This window comes from Leucopleurus acutus (genome assembly GCF_964270905.1).
Source record: "Leucopleurus acutus genome assembly, contig: HAP1_SCAFFOLD_830, whole genome shotgun sequence".
Taxonomy (NCBI): Eukaryota; Metazoa; Chordata; class Mammalia; order Artiodactyla; family Delphinidae; genus Leucopleurus; species Leucopleurus acutus.
In genome coordinates, this window is record NW_028138599.1 from 2860 (window position 1) to 22006 (window position 19147).

At 39.1% G+C, this 19147-nt stretch overlaps 1 protein-coding gene across 1 annotated transcript in view; it reads right to left on the reverse strand.

Moving 5' to 3' along the window:
* Window positions 1–2809: 2809 nt before the first annotated feature.
* The window catches only part of LOC309979013 (metabotropic glutamate receptor 7-like), a gene marked incomplete at its 5' end in the record, with an annotated part of 37988 nt that continues 21650 nt past the window's right edge, over window positions 2810–19147 (reverse strand). The window contains 2 exons of the mRNA XM_082865831.1: window positions 2810–3615; window positions 18635–18677. Of these exons, the coding sequence (XP_082721957.1) occupies window positions 3438–3615; window positions 18635–18677 (221 nt within the window). The 3' untranslated portion in view covers window positions 2810–3437. The remainder of the gene's footprint in view (window positions 3616–18634; window positions 18678–19147) is intronic.

Consider the following 19147-nt stretch of genomic DNA (forward strand, 5'->3'; position numbering starts at 1 on the left):
AAAAACCTGTGACTTTGGGCTTCAGGGGTCTAAGCCTTCTCTCTAAGTGACTGAAAGGTACAACTGGATATTAGACCTGTCCAAAAATTGTCCTTTTCTGTCCTCATATACAAGGGTTCAGCTTGATTTTTGGATAGCTGTCATTAAAAAAAAAAAAAATGTGCAAAGAGCTAATGCCTTTTGCTACAAGACAAAACAATTTCTCCTGGACATGCAGTAATAGGAGGCAATGCCATGTGTTGGAAGCATGCACATATTTTATGATAGATATTAATCTGGAGGTTAACAGCTAGGTGCTCTGGTTGAAGTAGTTTATTTCAAACATACATATAATGTTAACCCACTTTGTAACAAAGCCTTCAACATTTCATATGCAAATTCGTTTTTCTTTCTAGTTTAAGCCCAAGGAAATCCCTATAAGTCTTGTCTCCAAAGAGAAAATATAAAGAATTCGTAAGATTAAAGAGTTCTTATCAATTGTATAAAAAACTAGAAATGTACTAACTAGACAAAAATGTAGACGTCTAAGAGAACGTCCAACAAATAGAAAAGTAGAGGACTGCACTGAGATTGCAATCCTGAGAAAAATACATTATTTCTAAATGAAAAAGTAAAAGGAGATAGTATAGTTAAAGCCAGAAGAAAAATTTTAAACCTACAAAAATACGAGTCAATACAAAGCTAAAAACCCATTAATTTTACTATATACCCAAAAGATTCACAAAAGATCTCATGAATATCACAAATTAAAATAAAACAAAAGCCAGAAATATTGTTTTCCCCAAACTGTACTACCACCTGCTTATTGCTTCAGTGGTAAGAAGAAAAATTATCTTCAAATAGTTAAATTGTATACCTACTTATATTTTAACTCTTAGGTGGATCTTGTTATATAATATATATGATCTCTGAAGAAAACTTGTTGATTGTTTATTTTGGCATCTGTTAGGAAATTCCTATTTAATTAGATAAATCTCCTTAGATAACTCTTAAATAAAAATAGATGCAAATATAGTATGTTTCATATCATTCATTTTAGACCTCCAGGAGTTGGAAAAGCTCAACCTGGAGAAGAAACTAGTTTTATTGAGGGAAGAAACTACTTTCCAGTTTAGAAGAAGAGGGATTATCCCATTTCTGTAGAGGAAGCAATCAGGAAGATACAAAAAGAATGATCCTTGCCTAGCGCTAAGGCCAGAACTACTGTGAATATTGTACCAGATCTTGTAAAAACAGCCACTGTGCTGGCACTCACAGGCCCGGGTCATGGTGTGTTCAACAATAAAACTTTGTTCCAAAGGATGGAACTCCTTTGGGCCAAAAAGCTTTCACCTGCATTATTCCATTAACCTCACTGTTTTGTTATGGGAAATGTGTTTATTTTTTGAAATGACATTGAAATATATCCTTAAAAGAACACTTTAGGTCTCAACAAGATTCTCTTCTCTTTCAGCCAACACATTACCTTTTAGAAATCAACAGTCTACTTCTTTCTTTAAATCATCACATTTCAAAGCTGTAGCAGCTAATAAATGTTAATATAATTTTTCCAAAACTGCAATCTCCCTAAATTTCTATGCTGTCTTCTTTATCCTGTCTTTTCAAGGTAAAGGTATCTTTCCAGTTTTCTTAGCATTATCAGGATTATGGATTTTGTTCATTGTTAAAGTTCGTTATTTATGGACGTAAGTTAATGTAAATGCAAAAATATCTTGTATTATTCACAAGCTGGCTGACTTAAATCACTCGCTCTTAAAGCAACTTTACTGCTCTCCAATCTGTTCAAATGCACAGAAATATAAATTCAGGATGATGTGGCTTTTCTGCGATGCTTTCTTTTCAGGCTGCAGTCTACATGACAGCGTTATATTTTATCCTTGCTGCTGTTGTTGTTCAATCTATAAAATCTCTCTTGAAGACCCCCAAAACAGCTTGTAATTTACTTTTACTTTTGGTGATCCACTGTTTTCAAATTGCCATCTCTGACCATATCCCTCTTCCAGGGGAATTTATGCAGACTCTTTTTTTTTCTTCTACATACTGATTTACGCTAACCTGAGCAATTTACCACTTCTACATCCATGTGGTAGCTCAAATAAAATGAGTTCCTGTGTTAATCCCACAGTAAACCTCGGTAATTCTCACATCACAGGAGTTGTAAACGTTTGTTAACAGAAAAAGAATGTTTTTCCCAAAATAGCTACATAACTCTTAAGACTACTCAAATTCCTAAATAATCCTTTTTACAAGACTCCCACCAACTTTATTTTGATACATTAAACATGTGAAGCCTATTTTAAAAGGTATGTAACAGTGACTTCATCAAAACAGCTTCCTAGTTTTTCTCATAATGTCTTTTTTCTAAAGTTTGCAAACTGTTTTTAAGCCAACTTGAATAGTGATGAATGTGAGCCGCTATCAAAACGCTTAAGAAGCATTCTGCCAGACAAGATGGGCAAAAATGTTCTAGATCTGCTCAATCTGACCTTAGAGGTCATGCAACTTGAAAAAATGAAATATCTATTTCCAACACTCATTGAGCCCTTCATTTTAAAAATAACTTCAGGGCTATTTCCACACTCTACATTTAATAATACAATTTTTTTAAAAAGGATGTTAGGCTCGGTGAAATCAGAAACTGATCTGCCACTTAAAGCTGGTGAGTCTATTCTTAATGGGCCTCTGGTAGATTTGGGATACTGACGATAGCAGTTTCATTTAAGAACTTCGCTGAAAAGAATGACATCCGAAAAGGACTGCTGGGGAAGACAGGGAAGAGAAGACCGGAGTCTCCTGAGAAGACAAAGAGAAACGATTTAAATAAAGTCGCTAAGGAGGAAGGAGGTGGTGAGACGCGTAGACAGAAGAGCGAGAAAGAAGATTTAACGAAGAAGTGAAATGGAGCGCAGAGGAAGGCAGAAGCTAATGAGGAAACAGATGGGAAAAGGTAGTGTTTTCAAACGGGCATGCACCAGGAAGGGACGAGTTACCGCCTGGAGTAGCCCCAGTGCTTACAGGTGAAAGAGATGCTCGCAGAGAACAGGGACAAGCAGTTTACTTCCAGGCTTTGGAGCAAACTAAAATTCCCTGCCCCGAGCCTCTCCCAGCCTCGGCCGAGCGCGGAGGCGGCGGCTGGGGAAGGGGCCTAGCCAGGAGCCAGGCCCGGCGTCCCGCTCCTCTGGGCTCCGCGGCCGAGGGAAAGAGGCGAGGATTAAGCGGGGAGAGGTCCCGGCCGCAGCTCGGCGGCACCCCAAAAACGGTCCGGGGCCTCGGCGGTGCCCGCGAGCCGTTCCCCCTGCGGCGGGGCGCCCAGCGGCCTTACCTGGGGCGAGGGAGGGAGGCGAGGTCTAGGGCGTCCGCTCGCGCCCGCCGCAGAACCCCTCTGCTGCACTCAGCCCAGGCTTCCAAAGGAGGCGCGACCCTGGCTCAGCCGCCGCTTACCCCTCGGGGTCTTGGCCACCGCCTCCGCCGCCTCCGGGGCTGTTTACACCGTTGGGCCCCGCACCTCGCCGCCGCTGCCGCCTTCTCTCCACCCTAGCGCCGTTGCCGATTCGGCCGCCGCCACCTCCTCCGCCGCAGCCTCGTCTCTCTGGAGCATCTTCCAGCCACCGAACCCTGAGAAACAGAGACTCCAGCCGCGCCGGCAGGAAACTCCCCCGCAACTGCTAGGGGGGCGAAGCGGTCAGAACACCGGCGGCTTTTCCGCCATTGAGCAGCAGCCGCTCCGCTCCTTCTGCCTATGCAGACTCTTAACCCATAATTGCTTTACTCTTTACCTCTATTTCTGGGTTCTTAAATTAACTGTTACATCAGTGTTCTTCATTACTCAAATTATTTTTTCTTAGGAACTTTTCCTGGAAGTAAGTTCATGCTATTTTTGACAAGCAAACATTTGACTTCTGAAAGAATTCTTACAGAAATGGGTTTATATCCCAAATGCACCACCAAAAATCTTTGTGACCTTGCATAAACGTCCCTTACCATTTCAGGTGCTATCTTTGCTTGACTCCAAAGTGAACTGATTAAAACTATGAGCATCTAGCTGTTATGTACTTTTGTCTCAGTTTGGTCAATGAAACTCTCAAAAATCCATCGGATTTTCATTATTTTTATCATTAGCCTGTTTGTATAAAATAAGTTACCATTTATGGAGCCAGTGTTCTCCTTTATTCCGGCATCCAATCATTGTAAATATTTCTCATGGACACATTCTTAGAAGGCCTATGAATAACCTGGCCTCTTACTGATTCTCCCTTTTGGAGTCTTACTAGCCAGACTTCCCCAGTAACTTTCAGAGAGAGTTTTCCCCCTTTCTGGGTCTTCTTTTTGACTTCTATACACCATAGAACTTTGAAAAGTCATCACACCAATACTAATATTACCACATACCCTCCAAAAAGCTCCAAGCTGTTTATGCCTATTCATTAAGTTAATACTTTATCAAAACTTGTCCAATTGAGTAGTTTTAGCACAGATATTTTACACATTTTAGCACAGACATGCTCTGTTTAAGGCTGACAGATCCATTAGGAATTAACTTTCTGGTACATTTTCCCTCTGACATTTTCCTCACAACTGCGTTTCCTCATAACTGAGCCATCAGTTATCTCTTGCCTATAGAAAGGCAGATAAAAGAAAGCTAAGTGAGAAAAGATATGTAAATAGACTAGCACAATATTGGACACATAATAAGTATTCAATAAATGATAGCAAGTATTCTTACCCTTATCCTCACATTAGTTTATATGTATTAAAAACTGATTACTGGACTCAACTCTTACTTCCATTTCTCATTAGATCCTCACAGAAACCTTGGAGGAAGCGAGGTTTTATCCCCATTTTACAGGTTGGGAGACTGCAGCCTAGAGGGCTTAAGTACCTTAACTGAAGTCATATAGTCAAGAAATAAGCCTATATTTGTCACAATCACTTGCCCATGCTTTGACGTGACACCACCACCCATCATTTACCCAGCTTCACCAAGGTACTACTAAATTTTTTACTCTTATTCTCCTCTCTTTGCTTCATACTACCATTGCCACCAACCCAGTCAAATTCACTTTTAATTTTCCAATGTTAGTGAAGGGAGTAGAAGGTGGAAATTGAGATTAAAGGAGGAAACTTTAATGTTATTCAAGGATGACTTCATCTTAACTTCCAGCCTTCGTCTACCCATTCTCTGCTCCAGTCACACGCAGAGTATTTGCTATCTCTTCCGTAAGTCTTGACTTTTCTTGTCTTTATGCCACTTTTCTTTTCTCCATTTGCAATGAATCTCCCTTTCCCTTGCTTCTTCACCATTTCTTACTCCATACTCTCCATTAAAATTCAAATCTACCTTTAAAGCCCAACTCATATACCAGTTCTGTCCTGCAGTCTCCTGGATCTGCCAAGTCAGAACTAACCACTTGCTCCTCCGTGCTCCTGCAATGGCAATGATGTTAGAAGGGCGAGTGATTTTACAGCTCGCTCACCACCCGCGGGAAATATGTCCTATTTGCCCTTCCACATCCTTTCTCCACCCAACTCTATATGGATGGCTTGCATGGCCTATCTTAGTAAGTGTCCTTGCTCTGGCTTCTGTTTGGCTCACCAATGAAGAGTACCAATAGAAGATTGTAGGGAACGAAGGAGGGGAGTGAAGTTAGGGTATTAATTCTTGCCAAATTGTTGGGAGTTGGCTGCATCCCCCAGCTAACATATAGTGCTTCTCTGTGGGGCGTCACAGCATCTTTGGGGAGGACTCTCTCTCCAGCAAGCCTTCCTTTCTCTTTCATCTCCTATAAAGTAGCCACACTTTTACTGAACCCAGGGCACTACACTATCTCTTGATTCTCTACATTGGGCTCAATTTATCCTTATTGATGTACCCCTGATTTCCTGCTGAGACCCTGTCTGATGAACTTCGTAATATGCTCTTCTAAGCTGTTAATTTTACAAACCACATTATTACACTTATTAGAAGAATGTCTTCAGGATGTGTCAGTAAGCTCTGATTGGTGATAATGGTAAACAGCTAGAATTTATGGAACATAAAGCATGCTTCGGTTACTCTCTTGAGTACACCGTGTGCATTATTCTAATTAATTTAAATCACTATTAGCTAAGCAAGGCACACAGATGCTAAGAGGTTCCCAGAAGTAACTTGCTCATGGTCACTCCAGTGTCTCAGTAGTGTTTAGGACTCAGATCTGTCCAAAGCCTAAACCTTAAGTTCTAGGTCTAAGCAGTGGCTCTCAAACTTGAGTATGCATCAGCATCACCAAGAGAGCTTGCTGAAACAGGTAGTGGGCCCCACCCCCAGAGTGTCCGAGTCTGTAGGTCTGGAGCAGGGCCCAAGACTTTCACTTCTAAAAATTCCTACGTGCAGCTGATGTGCTGGTCTGGGTTACCAGACTTTGAGAACCACTAGTCCAGGCATTTTAGGTCCAGAATTTCAAGTGTTAGAATAATTTTCTGGTGATAAATGTCGAAAAAAAAAGCACTGCATTTTCCTGTTTGTAAGGAGGTAATAAATTCAATCTTAAAGAGTCAATAATGGGGCTAAGTATTTAAGAAAGAAGAGTTATTCTCCAGGAAGATGGGAGGAGATGGACATTCTAAGGACAGGAATGCCCTTTCAGGAAACTTGCAAAGGGAACAGAAAAGTAACATAGTAAGATTCTGCTATCCAGTGTTCACAGAACATGAGTGGGATACTCTTGACTGTAAAATGGGAAGCCAACTTTTGCTCACCATATACATACCTTACTCAGTACAAATGTTTATTAAGAATCTCCAAAAGCTAGACACTAGGCATCAGGGCTACACTGATAGAGCAGATAAAGTGCCTGGCCTCAGGGAGCTTGTGCTTCAGATGATGTACATCAGCTAGATAGACTGAATGATGGATACTCTATTGGGTTCACACTTCGTCTCAAGAAAAAAATATATCCATAGACGTGATCCAGGAGTCAAATGGCAAAAGACCTAGCCTCAAAGTGAGTGTTAATTTCATTAAATGGTAGGTAAAAATTATTTTATATGCCGACATAGGCTCTGCTTAAAAGACACACTATTCCTCCAAACGTATTATACAAGGCAGCTTATGAACCTGTGACTTTTTCTAGGAGAAATGTTGCCTTCTTTCCCAAGAAGGGAGCGGTAGGGGTCGGGGTGGAAATAGTTTCATCATCAGAGGCACAGTCTCACTACTACTGCTCAGCTCCAATTCGCAACCTTCTGAATGGTTTCCAGACTAAGTCATTTAGCAAAGTGATGAAGAAAAAATGGCCCATTAATCTTACGATGCGTGTTATAACTTAACTCTGGGTTTAGCATAGGAAAAATATTATTTGCATTGATTAGAAATATGCTTTATGGCTGCATATATTATTCACTCTGAACATTCTAAAATTATTAGCTGGGTTGACATGATGAACTGCACAGGAGTACTTCTAGATGACATCTCAATGTCATCTGTTACTCACATCATATAGGTCTAGGAATCAATATGTATTTTACTCAATATGAGATCTTATTCCAAACACCAAAATATGCCTGTTTTTATTCGATGGTCATCATCATGAAACTACCAGCTAAACATCATTTAGAAAATTCAAAGCAAGTAAATTACTGTATTAACTGTCCAACTATGATTATGACTTTCCTCCACTGAGAGCTGAACCTAATATAATGATCTGGTCAGTCTGACTAGGAGGATTTATTCATTAATTTACTCAAATGTTCTGAGGTATATTTTGAAGGACTTAAATTATGGTCTGCTTTGTAGGATCCAACAGTAAGGGTGCAGGTTTATCTCTTACAAGCTCTGTGACCTTGCCCAAGTGACTTAGCATCTCTGAGCCTCACTTTCCTAATCTGTAAAATGGAAACAATAATAGAACCCAAGTTGTAAAGCTGAAGGAAAAAAAAGTAATATGGTAATGTATTTTGGCACAAAAGAGCAGTTACGCTGATGGTCATTATTTGTGAATACTGTTGCTAAGATTATTGAAAACCTGTTGTGTGTTAGGTGCTGTTCAAGGACTAGAATTTTAAGACTGTTCTTCACCTTTATCCCAGTTTTACCTGCAAAGTTCTGCCATGCACTGGAAAAACATACTGGTATTTCTAGGGAAGGGGACCACTCAGGTGACATTTTTGTTTCACCAGGTATATAAAGTATACAAAGGTTAGAGTGTATCTTTTAAGTCCTTTGGACGTCTAGTTACCTTTCACTAGAATGATTCTAGTAGATCCTGATAGATACCTGAGACAAGGTCAGGTCAGTGATGTTGGTACCTTTTCTGGCTTAAGAGCATAGGGCAGAAACACAGGAAGAGAGGTCTTCCTTTTCCACTCCTGTTACTAAGAACCCTCTCGAATAATGACAATCTGAAACAGATCACTACATCGTTGCATGTTGTAGAATCAAAGCAGTGTACAAAGCAAAGAGCACTGGCCTCCATTATACTTGCATTTCACTCGAGATTCACTTTTCTAGACCGTGGAGAAAGCAGATGTTCCAACACTTTCCAGGTACTGGAATATTACAAGCTGGCAATCTCCACCACTGCATGTTTGATCACACTATTCCCTGCAAATGGAATGCTGTTCCATCAAGGTCAGATTGACCAGTGCAAATACCCGATTTTATCGTACGGTCAGAACCACATTAACTTACTGAAATTCCGCCCAGCTCAGGGTCTACCTTCTCTGTGAAACCTCCTGTGAGATCCCAAGTTACAAACAACTCTATCTTCTTCAGAAGACATTGTATACTATATAACTAGTAATTTACATATAAATATATGTATATGTGTGTGTATTTCTTTGTTACATTAAGTTATAACTCCTGTGGTTTCTCTTCTTAACTAAACTGGACCCCCTTATCATCACAGTGGCCATGTACATCATTGTATCCTCCAAAAAATCCAGATAATAATATCATGGATTCAGTATATAGTTGTTTAATAGAAAACAATTAACTAACCACTGCAGAATACTAGTGTCTCTCAAGGTGTGTTCAGTGGATCATAAATCCTATGAGACAGTCCATGAAGGAAAAGATTTCAAATAAATTTGGGATCTGTTGTCCACTACATCTCCTTATCAGAGACTCATAATTCACAAGACTCGTAAAAAGCTCTGTAGCAAAGAAACTGTTGACTTAGTTTGACCCAGTATTTCTCTTACAAGAGTATCAGTTCTGGAGGTCAAGGACATTTTCCACCTCTAATACAACATCTCTACTGCCTAGTAGAGTGCCTGGCACTTAGCAGACACCTAATAAATATTTGAATAAGTTTCAACATACATTCCCCTTTTAAGCTATAGAAGAAAAACACAGTATATAGTAGATTTTGATTCACTTGGGGAGAATAATAATATGAATAGATAAATTTACACAAATCATTTTGAAGTATATATATTTGATAATACTTTTTTCCACACATCTACACAATTGCACATTTAGTGGTGATAGTAAACGAACTACATTTGCTTCTGAAAACTTGCTAAGAAGGATGGCTACTAAAAACTACAACTTGAACCCAAAACAATTGATTTAGTTCATTGGTCCCCACTCCTTAGCAGTTTTAATATAGAAGAAAATAGACGCATATATTTCTTTTCTGCCATAATATGACATCATATAAGGAATGTGATTTTATTAGCTAGAAATAAGATTTGCTTTTGTTATTTTAGTACATTTGATCACATAAGAATAATTCTAGATTTTTTCCCCTCCTGTGACTCTCATAGCATCCCCATCTAAAATAGACTTTGGGGATTTAGATCAAATGTCATATCAATTGTCCTAGACTGCTTACTATGTGCTTTCACTATAGATTTTAATGTCAATAGAGAAAGGAGAAGGAAAAGTCAGAGGGAAATGAAACAGGTGTATGCAACACCCCTCTCTACTACCGACATTTCTCAGAATTCTGGGGGAAGTTGCATCTATAAGTGGAAAGTTTTTCACCATGGAACTCACGGTGGTTGAACTTCTCATGAAGAATTTTTTTTTCACTACTGAAGAAAAATATGTTTGATTTTACCATAACTGAAAAGTTCTCCTGTTTCTACTTCTGAGGTTTGCCCTCAAGACTACTGTTGACCTAATGGAAGGGACTCCTATGCATGGAGGAAAAAGTGCACCATTTGAAGGAAAAGCTAAAGGAGTGGTATTCAGGTAGCTCCTCATTCCACCAATGAAAACATACACATAGGTTTTCCACTTTACACCTCATTTTCCACCTTATTTTCATGGTTTTGAAATGAATATGTAGGGTCTGATGAGTTTGTCAATAGTCTATAATTATTAGTGTTATTAAAATAGAATACAAATGATAAGCCATATGTAAAAATGCTGTGTGAATAAACTGCTATACCCCAAATAATACAAATGAGTGAATGGCAGTAAATGCTAAGAGGGATTAACAACATAAAGGATATTAAAAAAATGATGACCGTATTTCATATTTATGTGTCTTTTTCTCTCTCACTCTTTTTTTTTTTTTTTGCGGTCCGCGGGCCTCTCACCGTTGTGGCCTCTCCCGTTGCGGAGCACAGGCTCCGGACGCGCAAGCTCAGTGGCCATGGCTCACGGGCCCAGCCGCTCTGCGGCATGTGGGATCTTCCCGGACCGGGGCACGAACCCGCGTCCCCTGCATCGGCAGGCAGAGCACTCAACCACTGCGCCACCAGGGAAGCCCTTCTCTCTCACTCTTACTCAACTCCTAAATAACTAAGAGAATATGCTCACAAATGGTAAGCATGTTTTGGATGTTCGATGTGTGTTTGTGGGAAAGAACCAAAAAAAACTGCCTCAATTAGGTCAAATATCATACAAGAGATGAATGAGATTAGAGATGGGATTGAGATTTGTGTTAGTTACTCAATAGCTAACCAATCACAGATATGACAGTGTAGTGCAATATGCAAATATACTTTTAAACAACTTCTCTTAAGTTATCTACTGTCTGTAAAGACAATCACACTCAACTGCTCTGCACTTAACCCAGAGCTTCTGAGGTAGAATCTGTTAGAAATAGGTACACGTTTCATTGCTTTGGCAACATTTACATGGCTCTGCATCAGGCAATACAACTGCTAAGATCACACGCTGGGAATTCAGGAAAGGCTAGTGTCCAGTTCTGGTCGTTCTACCACCCAACTGTGATCTAGGGTAAATTCCTGATGAAAAAAAAAAGAAAAAGAAAAACCCTGGAGATGCTGAAACAGTATTTCCTACTTCAGGGTCGTCATGGGGATAAAAGGTCATTAGGATAAAGTGCCTCTCACCCAGGAAACACTGATAAATGCTACTGATGCTACCATCATCATCATCATCATGACTGATCAAGAACATATTGCCACATGGAAATTCAACATTCCCTGGGCCATTCACAACTTTCCTTTAAAGGACTCATATTCTATGTGGGGTCTTAACACCTTCAAATAACAGAAAATACAAGTCTTTACGCCTTTTTTTCTGTAGCTAATTTTGGCATCTTTCACCTCTGTCCACTTAAGTGTTGGTTTAGCATATTCTTGTCACACAAAGAAGCTACTTCCCAAAGAGAGGAACAATGTGTCAAGTGACAAAGACATTGAGTGAAGTCTTTCACATCCTAGATTGTCCACGGTACAGCTCAGCTGGTCTCTGGGTTGGAAGGCCTGGGTCTACTTTGCTCGTCTGTTACAGGGGAAGGGACATGGTCCTTAGCATGTGGTCTGTGAAACAGAGGCAGCTGCGGGTAGAATTATAACACAAGCAGAACTGGCTTCAATTCTTGCTTCTTAGGTCTTTTTCTTCTTGTTCAGCTGTTCAAGGAACTTGCCTGCCCTCTGTCCCTGCCAGGACGATGTTACATCTGCCTGGATAAGTAGGTCACCATTGTATATCAGGAAAGGTCTTATTTGTAATCATCAGGAACCAGATACGGCTAATTTGAGCAGAAAAGGAAACTTTTGGAAGTTTATGGTTAGGTCTCAGTAACTAGAAGCAGACTAAACAACCGAAAGCCAAGGCTATGCTATTGCAATTATAGGATCAGGCCAAAGTGATGTTATAAGTCCTAGCTGGCCTTGCTACCAAGCAGGAACAGGAAACAGGAGGTTGACCCAGCACTGCTGGCCTTGCTTCTTTACATCATTTATTTGTAATTCAAAATCCAAGAGAGGGGTGCAGTTGGCCAACCTGAGGTCGCCCGACTGTTTTCCATCTGTAAGGGAGACTGAGCATGTGAGTAAACAGTGTATCTGACATGTTCAGCTTGTATAACGAGAGGAAGGCTCTGTTTCACACCAAGACCCACAAAGTGGAAAATTCCCCAAAGAGAAAGGAATTTCAGATCAGATGCTTGGAAAGTTAAAAACAACAACAACAAACAAATGCAGATGTGGAATTAAAGACATGGAGTCATTAAGAACCTATATGTGGAGTGATTCAGACCTGAGTTCACATCTGGAGCAAGCTACTCAATCTTGCTGAGCTTCAATTTTTTTTAAAGGAAACAACGTGGAAGATGATATCCACATGTAACCTGTGGTACACATGAAGGAGGGTAGTACAGTATATGATGCCTGGCACATCCTATGCATTTTCTGAAACTACTAGTAGTACTATTATTATTGTTACTTATTATACAATTTATTGTAGAAATTAACAGGGAGAGTATTAATAAATGTTAATACAGTGCTAAGTGTCACATTTATGATCTCAACTAATTATTTGTTGATTCAACAAACATTCCACATATCAGAAAATAACCTGTTAGTGTATATATATATATATATATATATATATATTTTTTTTTTTTAACAGAAGAAAAGAAACCCTGAGGCTTAGAAAGTGTAAACAATGTACCAAAAGTCACTCATTTAAGAGGTAATGGAATATTATTCAGCCTTAAAAAAAATGAAGGAGATCCTTTCATTTGTGACAATATAGATGAAACAGGAGTGCATTATGCTGATGAAATAAGCCAGACAGGATAAATACGAATGATATCATTTATATAGGGAATCTAAAAAGAAAAAAAGCCACACTCATAGAAACAGAGTAGAAAACTGGTTGCCAGGGGCTGGGGTGTGGGTGGGGAAAAGGGGGAAGACTGGTGAAAGGGTACAAACTTTCAGCTGCAGGATGAATAAGGTCTGAGGATCTACTGTATAACATAGTTACTACAGTCAATAATACTGTATTGTATAACTAACATTTTCTGAGAGAATAGAACTTAAGTGTTCTCACCAAAAAAAGAAAAAAAGGAAAAAGGTGTCATGAGCTGTTAGATGTATTAATTAACGTGATGGGAAGGATCCTTTTACAACAGATATGTATATCAAATCATCATGATATACTCTTTGACTATCTTACAATTTTGTCAATTATACCTCAATAAAACAGAAAAAAAAGAGGTAATAAAGATGAGACTCCAATCCAGGATTATCCAGCTCAAAAAACTACACTCTTAACCATTACAATATAGTATCCATCCATATGTTGTAACTGTAAAATGCTTAACACAAAGGAAACGTTAAATAAATGGTATTTATTCTAACTCTAATGCTTACTAGATATTAGTTATGTGGTATGCTTTACATCTAACTACAAGGGTATAAGGTGCAAATTCTTGCTACAGAATATAAAAGCCCCTGTGGTACCCTGTAGGATAAACACAGTACCTGTAAATCTCTCATCTCTCAACCCAGAGTCTCCTCAAGTTGGAGGTCTTTACCCCCTTTATAATGTGGGAATAATGCCTTTCCCACATTTGCACTGGGCATGAAAATCCATACTTCCAGGTGTATACTGAACCTCCACTTAGCTCCTCGTCACCTTGGACTCACCAGACCAAAGATCATTTATTCCATTAATATAAATGATGTAGGGCTAGAAGTACAGAATATACAGAGAGTGTTGGAGGAATCCAAACAACAAGTCCTCCACTCTCAAAACAAATTTTAGAGTTCCAAAAGTAAAGAGCAATGTTTGGAAATAAAACTAAAAATGAAACTAACATCTACAATTAGCCAAGTATTTATTATGGGCCAGGCTACTTACTAGGCACTTGATAAACATTACAGCTCATCTTCCTGCAGTCCTTCAAAGTATATAATATTGTTTCTATTTCATAGAGAAGAAGATTGTATCTAAGCAGGTTAGTGATTAGCCCAAGACCACAGGGCTAGGCTGTAAGAAAAGAAGGCCAAGTTTCAGTGGTCAAAATGGTGATGGATGTTATAACTAGAAGATTACGGCTAATCAAATAAAAATATTCAAAACGGTCCTAATGCATTATTAGGATTTCTTTAGAATAACTTGGGTGCCTTAGTGAATACAGTAGTGGTAGGCACTACAGTCTCTTTAATTTGCTAATCATACAAATCTACTTTAACATTCTTGGTGACAAGGAGCTAACTACCGATAAGACAGCTTCTTCAGTTTTGGGGCTACTCCAGGGTGAAATGCCGGAACGTCTTACTGCCTGCAATGTTACCTAGTTCTACCAGGGGGAATAAAGCAGAACAAGTAGCCACTGTTCTTGACAAATGGATACAGTTTCAGTTTTTCAAAATATGAGTGTCAGATTCATTCATTGTATCAGATAGATCTGTCAAATGGCTTTGCCCATTTACTAATGGATGGCACACTGCAGACACACGTTGGGTCAAAGGACTCAATGTCACCTCATTGATACTGTCATCAATATAATTTGTATTGGCATTTTGTCTCACCCTGACTTTAAGGACTACGTGAGGAGATCCAAGTCTCCAGACCATGGACTGATCACCTCTGCTTGACACAGTATTCTCTGCTCATTTCCAGAGGGGACCAAGGATGAGCTCTTGTACTTCTGAGTCTATTCACCCTACCTGGCAACACATACTACCTGGGCTGATTGGATCAAGCAGGAGCCCCAGAGTTTAAATTTCCAGCTGCATTGGAGGAAACAGAGGCTATGCCCCAATCCCATAACCCTTCACTTCTTACTGCTAGCCTATCCTAGGCTGTTCTTGCTGATAGGAGTACTTCATGCTAAAAATTAATTTTGCTTACCTGATGGCAGTCACACAACCTCAAATGCCATTTTTATAAATAAAGCAACCACCAATGGAGTGTGATTTAGGGTTTTTTCTTCTGTAGACCCTGCCTACCCTATAAAATCTCCCATTACTGCATCATGGAGACTATAATCCCTTTCCGAGGGAATAGATTCTTTCCAACCATAAGATGAAATAAGAACTTACATTTCTGTACTGCCCAAAAGGAAATAAATTGATTACAAAATGCAGGAGAATGACTGATTTTCCACATTTGTTGTGTTCATTAAAGGGTTTTTGAATAGACTTGACAGTATTAAAGAAGTTCAACACACACAAAATAAAAATTAATAAATGAAGAGAAAAAAATTGCATTTACAACAAACAAAATAAACACATTGATATATAAAAGGCTGTTATACATTGATGAAAAATGGATGTCATAAAGTCACAAACTAAAAAGTATTAACAGCCAATAAAGATATGAAAATATGTTCAACCTTGCTATTATTAATCAAAGAAATACAAATAAAATAATTCAGGTGTCATATTTTACTGACTAGAATGACAAAGTTTTAAAAAACTTGATAATACCGGTATTGATATTGATAATACTGGTACTGATGAGTGTGTGTAAGAAACCACACTGGATGTTAAATTCTTGGTAGAAATAAAAAGCACGGTAACCTTTCTGGAAGACAATATGTCAGTATGTACCAGAACTGACAACCAGCCATTCAAGTTCTAGAAGTCCATTCTAAGGAAATAAACAAATGCTCAAAGACATGAACAAGGATGCTTGTCTCATTGCTTAGCAAAGCAAAACAGGAATAATCTAAATGTTGAACAGTAGGGACTGGTTAAATAAATAATAGAATGCTGTTCAACCATTAAAAATGATGCTGCAGATTTTTATTAGGTGATGAGTAATCATACTTATATTACTAAATAAAAATGTTATAGAACTGTTTTGTAGTTTGATATAATAATTAAAGGTATTTTACACTTGCATTGTATTTATATGCACCCCGTCACAAAAAAAGTTTCCAAAGATACCCTCAAAAATGTTACAGAGATGATTTATCAGAAATGGGATTTTGAGTTATTCTTCCTTTTTTCTTTAAATCCTTTCAATTTTGGAGTTTCTGCAATGAGCCTGTATTATTTTTACAATTAAAAATATTTAAATTTACAACAAAAGGATCTAAATTCCTCCACTTTTCCATTTATTTTCCACCCTGACTCAGGGCATTTGTGTAAAAAAAAAAAAATCAGCTTATTTTCTCTTTTGTATCAATCTAAATTTACTTTTCATAAGTTAACTATTTTAGTCTGGCAAAAGTTTCACACAGGAAAATTGTTAAGGTCTGAGTATTCTATTACCTTTAAAAGCACTGGAAACTTTGAAATTCTTTCTTTCAGAATTTTCATATAATACTGAAAGGCGGGGGGGAGGTAGCAAAATGAAGGGAAATAGATAGTAGTAGTCAACTTCAATTAAGAAAAAGCAACAAGAGGCAGTTTGTACTCTTTTGATAACGGCAGAAGCCCCATGTGTCAACTCATGCTAAAAAAGGTATATATACACACACATATATATGTTTGTGTGTATTATATGTATATGTGACACACACACATAATTAATCCACAGTCTTAGGCTAATCACTCATTGTGGCAGAAACAACAAGCTGTTGACTACACTTTAATTAGCTCCTCCAGCCTGTAGAGGCATCACTAGGACCAAGATAGGAACAACATTCTCCATCTCTGCTTGCATCTGGGTATGGTTCTATCCCAAAGAACGTGACCAGAGGTGACCTGAAGAGTTTATGTCTGAAGGATAACGAGTTGATAATTGTAGCTTGCAGCTTCCTCTCTCCTTTCCTTTTTAGGACAAACGTAGAGCCACTTGATGAAGGTGGTGGGTCCCTGAATAACTGAGCAGAAAACTGACCCTCAGACCACCAAAGTCCATACTACACTCCTGAGTGAGTGAGAAACGAACTGTCCATGTGTTGCTCCACTGAGGTTTAAGGTTTATTATTTAGTGTTTAACTAACGCATTTTTTCTTTAAACCTCAGTTGCCTTCTCTGTAAAATAAAGTCTTTGAAAAGGATCCACTGGAAGTTTTTTCCATGGCTTATGTTTTTATCTTAGTTTTTAATTCTCAGAAACATTGCGCGCATTTTACCTTCTAAGTTAGTAAGTCTACTTTTTTTCCCACAAAGACGGGTTCTTCAAGTTATGGAGAAGTCATAGCAGACTGTTGCTTCAGTTTAAGATACGCATTCACATATGAGATGAGAAGGGTGAGGACCCAGAGAAACGCCTTTGACAGAGGGGAGTGAGAGCATACTGAAGAATGTTTAGTAATAAAGAATTCAGATGGGAGAAACGGATGGGTTACATCTAACAGATTTGCTCAAAGGAATTCTGGAAAGGCAAATATGTGAAAATGTATAGCAAAGACATGAAATGCCTTTTGGTCCCTAAATGGATTTCATTTCAAAGACGTGCATATTGCAAATACATGTACCATAACGCTTCTCTGTCCACTTCTAGAATTTTCTAAAGCCTGACAGAACATCTGCAGAGAGAGGATGTCATTCCAAGATAATCGACTGCGAGTTACTAAATTAAGATAAAAATGTCCTTAACCTTGAACAGTTTTTAAAGAGATTTTAGAAGAAAGGAGCCCTCCAGGGGGTTGTATAACTATATAATTGTACCCTTTCTAAAAGGCTATTTACAGATACATAATGTTTCCCCTCCATTCTTTAAAGTAAAATATAGGATAAAAAAAAAATAGTTTGGGGATAATATTTGTTTGGGACAGCAGGCACTGCTAATCAGTACCACTCTCTCCTTATTCCTTACTATCAGAGCCCTGGTTTAGGAGACCCCATTATCCTTAAGGCTAAGGTGGCCAGTTTAAAATCCGAGCTGATGAGATCTAAGTGCAAGTCTGCTGACCATCTGTGGTAAAAAATTTGCTCTCTGAGTTAGACACTGCCTTTTTTTTCTTACTTAATTTCTTTTTTTTTTTCCTTTTCTTTCTTCCTGCCCAAATTGTTGGAACACTATTGGAGATTCTGGGGTCACTTTGAAGCTATGTGGACGTGCTAGAGATGTGGAAGCTGGAAGAGCGAAGCAACCCAGTCCCCTGGTGATGCCCTTCAGCAGCTGGACTAACGCTAGAGGGACTATCTCCAAACTTCCTGCTACCCGTGGAAAGTAAGGTAAATCACTCATTCACTTTCTGTTACCTACTAACTGATCCAGAACTCTAACCTCAGGGTTCTAGAACCCTTCTCAGTATCCCATAGTCATACTCATGTTCCGGACTCCTGATCATCAGACTTGCTTATAGCAGATGTATGGGGAGGGTGGGCTCTTCTGGAAGCCCTCATACTTCCTCCCCTACCCCCACCACACACAAATAATGATCTTTATGTCCACTCATCCTTCTGTCTACACTCAGAGGCCAGGGCCCCCAGGAAGGCTTCACCAACAACCCTTTACTCCTCTCTACATGCAGAAAGGGTAGAGGTGTGGGCTCTGGAATCAGACTTCCTAGACCTGAATTCTTAATCTGTTACTTACCAGTTTAGGACATGGGCAAAGTAGTTACCTTCTCTGGACACCCCTGTAAAAGAGGAACACTAAGCAGCACCCATGTACCTTACTGAAAGGATTAAATGAGCAAATGCAGGTAAAGTTCTTGTAATTTTTTCTCGGGTCAATCAATTCTAGCTGCTATTGTTACCTTTGACTAATTTAGGGCAGAGTCCCTTTGCCCTCCTTTGGTTCTCTGGGCCCGTCTCATTCACAACACACACAACCGCATACTGCAGAGTTTTGAAAGGTGGTTCTCAAAATGTGGTCCCTGGGCCAGCAATATCAGCCACACCTGGGAACTGGTTAGAACTCTGGCACTGGAGCCCAGCAATCTGTGTTTTAACAATATTCTCAGGCAAATCTGATGCACACTAAAGGTTGACGACAACTGAGAACATCTGTCTCAGACTCTCCTGGAGGCATTCACCAAAAATAGTGTTACAGGACCTTACACCTGACCAGCTGGAGAAGGGGTCTAGTAATTGCCCTGGTTATCAT